Source organism: Stylophora pistillata, chromosome 14, assembly GCF_964205215.1.
Source record: "Stylophora pistillata chromosome 14, jaStyPist1.2, whole genome shotgun sequence".
NCBI classification, from domain to species: domain Eukaryota; kingdom Metazoa; phylum Cnidaria; class Anthozoa; order Scleractinia; family Pocilloporidae; genus Stylophora; species Stylophora pistillata.
Genome location: NC_142532.1, coordinates 15,013,285 through 15,022,378, shown reverse-complemented (window position 1 = coordinate 15,022,378; position 9,094 = coordinate 15,013,285). Strand labels below are relative to the sequence as shown.

The 9,094-nt window shown below is 36.4% G+C and overlaps 2 protein-coding genes across 4 annotated transcripts in view; one reads left to right on the top strand and one right to left on the bottom strand.

Moving 5' to 3' along the window:
- LOC148716737 (uncharacterized) overlaps positions 1-3,047 on the top strand; it is a 9,801-nt gene extending 6,754 nt beyond the window's left edge. The window contains exons 1-3 of one of the 2 annotated variants that reach the window (XM_088744219.1): positions 1-218; positions 1,472-1,607; positions 2,340-3,047. The exon at positions 1-218 is cut by the window's left edge and continues 206 nt beyond it. In XM_088744219.1, the coding sequence (XP_088600345.1) occupies positions 42-218; positions 1,472-1,607; positions 2,340-2,437 (411 nt within the window). In that variant the 5' untranslated portion in view covers positions 1-41 and the 3' untranslated portion in view covers positions 2,438-3,047. The remainder of the gene's footprint in view (positions 219-1,471; positions 1,608-2,339) is intronic. The other variant, XR_015995040.1, reaches the window with a different exon arrangement.
- A 1,277-nt stretch (positions 3,048-4,324) lies between these two features.
- Positions 4,325-7,729, bottom strand: LOC148716736 (uncharacterized). Of its 2 annotated transcripts, none has more exons than XM_088744217.1 (8): positions 7,096-7,729; positions 6,884-6,990; positions 6,077-6,294; positions 5,937-5,986; positions 5,376-5,457; positions 5,019-5,189; positions 4,758-4,908; positions 4,325-4,436 (listed from the first exon to the last, which is right to left on the bottom strand). In XM_088744217.1, the coding sequence occupies exons 3-7, from the start codon at positions 6,173-6,175 to the stop codon at positions 4,780-4,782; spliced, it is 531 nt and encodes a 176-aa protein (XP_088600343.1). In that variant the 5' UTR covers positions 6,176-6,294; positions 6,884-6,990; positions 7,096-7,729; the 3' UTR covers positions 4,325-4,436; positions 4,758-4,779. The 2 variants fall into 2 exon arrangements, with proteins under 2 accessions (XP_088600343.1, XP_088600344.1); XM_088744218.1 differs by having other exon boundaries at positions 6,884-6,962.
- Positions 7,730-9,094: the final 1,365 nt, after the last annotated feature.

Genomic DNA, 9,094 nt, shown 5'->3' with positions numbered 1-9,094 from the left:
TTATCGGCTTTGTCGTGTACTTTTGGCGCTTCTTCGTCACTATGACTGACAAGGATACTAGTAGAGCTCGCAAAAGAACATATAATAAAATAAGCGATGTACAAAGGTCAAAACTACAAGAATATTATGACGGCGGCATGAAAACATGCAGTTCTGATAATACGGAAAAGAGTGGTGTGGCAGCCGAGGAAACTGGGCTGACTATTGATCAAGTAAAGGTAAGATATTTATTAGTTGGACTGAAACACTACCATGTTTCATGTATGCGGAATACCCCGCCACTTATTTGCATCTCGTTGAATAATAATAGCGATCATTGTGGTGACTGCTTCTTTCTTCAAAGCGCACCGACATATGTAAATGATGTAGCGGTATGTTGTCCTTCAGAATTATACTTCCCTTACTCTGTGTACTGCACCAACTTGTCTTTTAAAGGATTGATTCTTAAACAAAATTTTGCCCGTCATATACCAATGTCAAGGAAGTTCACTGTACGATTCTACTATTCATAATGAAGCCTTGTGGTAATTGTTTGCCTAGTTAATTAAAGGAGGCTCCCTTTTTTTTTTTTTTTAAATAATTGTTTTGTGCCGTTTTATGCTCGAAAATACGCTTGCAGTCTACAGTATAATCAATGATCAAGAATATACCCGTAAAAGCAGATAGGCGTTTACTCATCCGTTCTTATAAATTATAAAGAATAAAGAAGAGCTAACGTAAGCAACCTTAGTTAAACGTAGGCTAACCCTAGTGCCCTGTAGGCCAAGAGAATTAAGAGCTAGTTAGGCTAACCTGAGTGCTCTGAGTCTAGCCGGAGCACAAGTTTGGCTAATTGGAGCTGAAAAGTAGGCTAACCTGAAAGTGTTAATAGTAGGTAACCTGATGCTTTTTTTTATGCTTTAATAGGTTTACTCCTAAAACAGTTAAAACTATACCAGGAGTAATCATGATAGCTAACGATCGAATCCTGGCTCGAAATTTAGGTTACATCCTCAATCTAGAGTGATTGAATGTTACATTTATCATCCATGTACATACCAAGAAGATCTACCTTTATTAATTTGTTGCCAGCCAATCATTCTGTTCTGGATTGAATACAATCTATTGATCAAGTAAAGTAAACAAGCTCAGAGCTTCTGCGTGCAGCTTACATGGGTATTAATAGGGTTAGGTCCTGCCAAGGGGTTCCCTGTGTTGCTTGTCTGAATTTAAAAACCTACGGTGTCATTATTTTGTCTATATTTCTCCACCTTGTTGTTCTTGTCGGAAGTTTGGTGAACAAGCTGATCTTAATTTTTTCAGACTTTCATATATATGCTATCGCTACTTTTTGGGCCATGTCCCTTGTAGGAATTTACCCTGGCTGGGCCTCTATAGGGCCAGCAAGGGAAAGAGAGCAAAAAGGGAAGGGTTGCTATTATAGCTTAAGGCATTTTGAAAGGCTTCATTTTAATGTGATACATTTATATAGAAATGGATTGGAAATGCTAGACAAAAGGAAAACATAAGTTCTGGAGTACAAGCAGCTCCAAAGCCAATTAAGATTCCAACGGGTTCACGTGGCTCGCACTCCTACAACATGTTCTGTTCAGAGTATTTCAAGTCAGGTGAGAGGCCTGATAATGATTTCAAACACTAAGAACAAATTATTTACATGCATTGTAACTATTATAGACCATTGCTAAAATATAGGGTAACATTAGAGGCATTACAATCCTGGGGGATGGGTTTGCAAATCCTCCCCCCCCCCCCAATTTAAAAAAAATTTCAACATTTGTCAGGCAAATTGCTTAGAATTCAGGCAACAGTAGAATCAGTTTTCAGGCAGTTCTACATCAGTTTAATGCTAACAGATTAGGAAATTGTGTAATTTTCTTAGGCATGGAGGTCACAGTCCCCCCTCTAAGTCCAAAGGTGCCTGTACGTCTATGGGTATCATTAATAAACCTCTGCTAGTCAATTATTTCTAAGAAATGAATATTGTAGCTTTCTCTCCTAACTTTGTCTGCTGGATATTAATTTTATTTTCATTTTGGTGCCAGGATACCAGATTTAAATCAATAATGGACAGTGGTTTTGTTAAATGTGTCTAAACCCCTGGAGGGGTACTTGCAAGGGTGGGGGTCCGACAGAGCTCTATATTACAACCCAAAAGGGTTTTCATCCTCAGCTTCTTTTAACCTTTGACACCATAATAGAGTGGTTGATTAATTTATTTTCAATTTTAGTTAGATCTTTGATTGCTGAGGAAACTGAAAATCATGCAGTGACATTATAATAATCAAACCGATTCAATTGATATTCAGTGGAAATGAAAATTTTAATTTTAATTTTGCTAGATGAGTGCAAGAAATTGTCTTTGCCTCAAAAGAACAAAGAAGCTGTCAAGAAATGGCATGACATGACACCTGCAGAAAAAGATGAGTTCAAAGGATAAGCAGAAAGTTTAAAGGCCCCAGATGTTTCAGAGCTTAGTGATCAGGCTCAAAAATCTAAGTTGATATCAGTTCACAGGAAAAATCTACTAAATGAGGTAAAGATTTCAATCACTTTAAGAAATAATCTCTAAGCCAAATTCCAATTAGGCAGCATAAACCATGAAAATTTAGAATAATTTAAAACTTTATTAAAAGTGGATGAATAATTTCTAATTGTTGTTAGTATAATTTCAGAGCTGAGCAAAGAGTTTCCAACAATCTGATTGGTCAAGCGGTTCCTTATATGACGCTATATAAACTGCTCCGCGAGGTTTATATAAAATGTTAAAATAAAGGGTGGTCAAAAAGTTCTGGCTAAAGTTCTGGTCAATAGTTGATATATCTTTTACTTTTCAGCAAAACCTACAGAAAGGTGAAAGTTATGTGTTCAATAAAATTAATCATACCAAATTTGTGATACAAATGTTGGGCATAGTGAAGAAGCCCATCAGTCAAAACATCTGTCCTCTTGTGAGCACTCATTTCTTTAGCGACAGAGGAAAACCTACGCAGAAAGGACCATAACCTTTCCACCCCTTCACCATCTGTCAATCCAGTTCCCTTGATCCTTCTTGGACTGTATTGGATCTACAGACAATCACATTGAAGATAAACCTAAGTATCAATATGGCATGGACCTTGCATGAGATAGTTAGCCAAAACATGTACTAGCCTACAGTGCAGGCAGATTTTAGCAGTGTGAATGAATATTTCCAAATCAAGTGTTCAAAGCACCATCTTGAATTAGGAAACAGTGGAGAGTTAGAGCAAAAATATGTTTACCAAGCCTGGTAGGCGTGAGACCTCCTCCCACATTGCATTCTTGCCCCAACTTTCCAGTAAAACAAATGCTCAAAAGATAACAACCACTAAAACCACCTACACTGCATGCTATATACTCAAAAATTTTAATTTTCAATTTAGGTAAAATTAACGTTGAGTAAAGGCTCACTGGCCAGTGGTCTTTTCCGAAGCTGATAGGTTTATTTAGGGTGGCCACTCTTTTATAAGGAACAAGTACATGTGCTTAAATATTTTACCTTGCTTGCTAAGCTGACCCTTGGAGATCATTTGCTTTTGATTTTGGAAACTGCTGTCAGATTTCTGATCCCACACTGCTCACCCATTGGTAAGCGTGGGATGTTTTATTATAATTAGAACTGTATTTAACCAATGTTGTGGTATTGCCACACATTTCTTCACATTGTCAACAGGCCATTTACCGTTAAACTGCAGATATATACTAACCTGACATGATGCCTTGTGCCCATAGCAATGGAATATGGGTATGGCAACATGAACACCTTCCAAGAGGCTTTCCTGAGATGAACACTAACAAATATAATCATGTAAATGAAAATTGTGTCAGTAGTAACAAACTATTCTGAAGTTAAGATGTGATCCTCACAGATATACATGCAATTTAAATGTAAGCAATAATGAGAATTTAACCAAACACAAAGAAGAAACGAATCAGGCCCCATTGGGATTTCAGCCCATGACATTGTCATTACAATGCTCTACCCACTGAGCTATGAACCCCCATATGTTGGGAGCAAGCCAGTACCCACGTGAGGAAGTGATGAAACAGGCAATGGACTTATGTGAGCTGCAAAAATGAAGTTTTATTTGATTGAGCCAACTGCTCAAAATTCAGTTCATAACTCTGACGATTACATTTTCATTTCGTTTCCACAATTCACATAATTCCAGACTGTTCCAATAAATTATTTTATTTCATCCCAAATTTAATAGAAAATACTTTGGACAGTTCTACAATTAATCAAATACCACTTTAGAATTACCATTTAGCCTCCTGCACATACATGTTCAAAAAATGTACTTACCTTCAAATGGTGTGCTAATAGACAAGCGATGTCATACATGATGATTACTCTGCTTCTGGTGCTCTCATTAAGACTTCTAAGTCTCTTAAGCTCATAAACAGAGTATGATATTCTGTAGAGAGAAAAGATTATTGAAAAGGTGAATCAATTATAACCAATTTTTTCTTTTAGATCTTTTTACACAAAATCTAAGACAAATTGAATATATTTCCTATAATATGACATTCAAATTAATAACAAAGTTATACAATGGTGATGCTATTAGTGTAAAGAAACATAGTCTTGCTCTTGCATTGTATATACAAGTGTGCTAATTGTCAGCTTGACAAATTCATAATAATCATGGCTCTATCATGTAATTCTCTAACAGACAATACATGTAGGATTGAGCACAACATTAGGTAAAGTGTATTTACAAAATTATACTCCATACCTTTCACCATGCTTTATGTTTACTAAAGGAATCCTTTAGGAAAGTCATGTCTGCATACTCGCCCAAAGACACCTTTCTCGTCAAAGAGTTTGTTTTTGCCTTTTGATCTTAAAGCTGAAAGAACCTCTCCAGCATGGAACTTACTGCAGTTCTGTGATAAAAAAGGGACAAAAACAGAAAATCTTGAATTCAAAGGGCCAAAAGGAAAATCATAGAGTTCTCAAATTAACATCTGAGCATTGCATTATCTTATATACAGACCTGTTCCATGTCTGCTCCAGCTTTGCCATAACTGTTGACAAAATTGTCAACATCATCCTGGTCTGCAAATAGGAGTGTTCCATGTTTGGGTGTTCCTAAATCATGCCCTTTGTCCTTTTTTCTACACAATCCAAAGCACCCATCCATGCTTTCAATGAGTGCACCATCATCCTGTTCAAAAGAGAAAAATAGATATAAAACAGAACAGCAACAACAACATAAAATGAATACTGCAGAACTACAGCACTATAGTGTAAAGATGAGTGCATTTTGTGTGCCCCAAAATGAATGCAATAATAATATTCCTCAAGTGCAAGCTACTATTCAGAACAAATTACAATGTATATATATAGTTACCCTTGGACATAAAGGACACCAAGCTCCATTGTACAAATTTCCATTGTAGTTTGCACAATGCTTGTACTGATGCATGAAATACCTTCACGTGAAAACAACAAAATGTCAATTGGGACTAATTATTTTCTTACAGCAAGTCAGTAAATGTACATGTACAGCAAGAAATATGTCTTGTAAATTAATGTAAATGGAATCTTGACCTTAAAACAAACAGTCAATGTATCTTTGAATCATATGAACACAAAAGCAACAAAAGCAAAGCATGAGTTTGACATCTATATATTTAAGCTGGGCAACTAGATAATAAATAAGGAAATATAATAATTATATAAAGAAGCACTTGTAAATCATGTGACTGCCTCTACTATTACTATTACTACTACTACTACTACTACTACTAATAATAATAATAATAATAATAATTATAATAATATAACAAGAACAACAACAATAATAATAGTAGTAATAATGACATTAATTCTAATATCAATAATACCTTAGTAGAGCTTGTATATCCACAAATTAGCAGCTTTGATACTCTCAACCTATAAACACCCATACCTGAATTCTTCAAAGCATTCTGAATTAAGGATACTGTAAATTGGGCTCACCTAAAAAAATACATACCGTTCAGCCAAAATCAATCAATTAAAAAAAGTCTGGTCATATGTCTGAAAAAGACTCTTTGCAAGCAAACCTACATGTGTTGGTTGTAGCTGAGGATTGAGTTCTGTGATCACTTCTGTGATGTTTAGCAGGGACACTCGACAATGAAGAAAGACCATCTCCATAAACTCCATCAGTTTGAAGCTGAATCCTGTGGTGGGATTTGCTGGTGACCCTGGCCAGAACTGACATTTCAAGAGTGTGACAGCATGCGGCTCACAATCACACACTTGTACATATTTGAGGTGATTTCCTGACATTCATACAAAGATAATTGAACAACTTAAGAAGTCAAGTAAACAAAACGAAAAAAAAAAAAAACATTACATACAGCTTTACATACCTCTTACTTTGTTGAGAGCCATGTAGACACCTTATTAAACAAGCACGAGGGCCATACTAGGAGAATATTGGCCCGAGGTCTTGAAAGTACAAACCAAGGGCAGCAAGGTCTGTACAGAAAAGTCCAAGGGCCAATATTCTCCCAGCACGACAGAAAAGGCTCTTACAGATAGATGCAAGCCAAGTTTATTGTTTCTCTTTGGACTTAATGGTAAGCCATATCATCACAAAACTTAATTGCATGTGGGATCATTCAGGACATTAACCGGTCCAATACTTAGAAATTATTGGACAGCCAATGGAGCAATCTGATTGTTTGATTTTAATTATTGGCCCTGACATATCGAGAGAATTTAAATATCGTATCACTATCATCAGCGTTCTTGATTTTAGGCAAGCGGCAGGAAAATGTGACAAAGGAGCAGATAAAATTGAAAAAGAACGCTTTGTTTTAAAACCATTCTAGTATTCTCTAACCACTAGAAATGAAATGAACTTACCTGAGGCATCCAGAAGTCTGAACAGCTTTACTGTTGCTGTTCAGACTGTACGTATGGCCATAGCTAACAGTTGCCTCATCTGCATACAAAGGAGAAAATACCCCATCCTATTAAAATAAAGAAAGTAAGAAGTAGATAAAAGTACAGTTTAACCAGATATGTTACACTAAAAGTAGCTAAAATACAACCGGCCCCAAAATATTCATACACACCTTCCATTGCTCATGAAGTACATGAAACTTGTTTCGATTGATATGTAGAGCTCGTGCACATTCAACACAGAAGTACTGGCGAGGGCCACAGTATTCACATCGTGTTGTAGCGATACTCTTTTGACAGTTCACACAGTTAGTATTGTCTGGAAGATGCTGTTCTTCAATGTACGAATAGTCCTTTTCACAGTTCCCGGCGCCATATTGAATGTGTAACCGCGCAAACATGATAGCGAGGTTAGTGTTGAGTCGCGTCGCGAGTTCTAGTGAGAGTTTAGTGAAATGTGGTTTTGCCCTGTCCTTTTCATCGAGATATTTCGACAATGAACGATACTTTCCCTACGCAGGATATTCCTCCTTCTTCTTCGAAAGGAAGAGGAAGACACTGTGCCGCTTTTTGGTTGTGCTAATAGCTATTATGACACAGCAGGCAATTCAACAGGTCTGCATTTCTTCTAGTTTCCGAATGACTTCCAGCAGGAGTCAGATGGTGCAATCTCCTGAATCGCCAGCATGGAAAGGACGGATTCTTCATCACAAAATCAATTTTTTTTGTGCTCAGAACATTTCAAAAAAGAAGACATGCGAAAAAACGTGGGCAGGTCGCTGGAAATTGGTGAAAGGTTTATAGTGTTTGTACGGTTGTTTTGTTGCTTGGATACCGAAAGAAAATGCCTGCTTTGATTTTCGGTATTGAAGTGTTTATGCTGGGATTTTTGTTTTGGGGGGGGATTTTTTTCTCCTCATTAAAAAGGTGATATTTATATTTCTTTGTGTACTGTGGTCTTATACGATATCTGTGAACTGAATGTAAAATTATAAAATTGTAATGTAGAATTAAAATGTAAAATTTTAAACTTATAAAATGATGAGTTTAATTATTATATATATGGGCAGAACCATCTCGATTTAACTGGTCAGTACCGAAAAATCTATGGAAAATGCCTGCTAAAAGGGTCCCGGTAGCAACTGTGAAAACTGAAGGAGAGTCATTTGAAGTTGAACAGGAATTATTTCAACAAGAAGTTGAAGCACCTGTGTCAACTGTCAATGCTGCTTCACCTTCACCAGCTCAAATTTAATGCTCAAATTGATTTAGGTGTAATCTTTCCTTACATTAAGAAATATTAATATTAATGTTGTCAGTACTCAGGGAAAAAAGATGATGTTGGGCTTGTAAAATCAAGATAAGGTACCATTGTACATTGTGTAAATAAGAGAAGTGATTGGCATGACAATAAAACGCGAGTTAAACTATGTTTTATGGGAAGGAGCTTCAAAATTCTATTCTTCAAACATAACATTTCGAAGAGCCTATTGACAATAATTAACATTATTATTCACAGAAGAAAAAATAAACAGTTCTGTACTGTCTAAAATAATCCTAGTTGTTGCATATTGAGCAAACTCTTGCAGCATATTCTTGTAAACAAGTTCTTGTGCTGGAGATGGGAAAGGTTCTTTCGGTTCCACATAGTTAAGATTAATCCATGTAATGCAGATTCTGGACACCAGGCTCTTGCTGATTCCAAATCTATCAGCAAGATCTTGTACAAATAACCCAGCCTTTAGTCTCATAAGTATGAGTAAAAATTCATCCAAGAATGACAGTTTCTTGAAGGCCCCGGCTTACCTCTGTTATCATCTGTTTGGTATGCTGACTCTCTTTCGACAATTTCTCTCCTTTCCAGTACTGCATCTTTGCCAGCATTGGTTCAATAAAATTATAGAAGCTTATGAGTGCTCCATAGTTTGGGAATCCAGTTTAAAATAGAACCGCAGACTCATCATCTTTAATTTTGTCAATTGAAAATTGGCACGCCAATAAATATCCCCCTCGTTTTCAACTTCACTTAGTTTTTCTTTCAAGTCAGCTAATTGTACTTGCAGTAGCTCTATTTCCTGTTGCAACTTAAGAACATCTGATTGTTGCAGGGCTGGTGAAGATGAAGCAGCATTGACAGTTGACACAGCTGCTTCAACTTCTTGGAGAAATGAT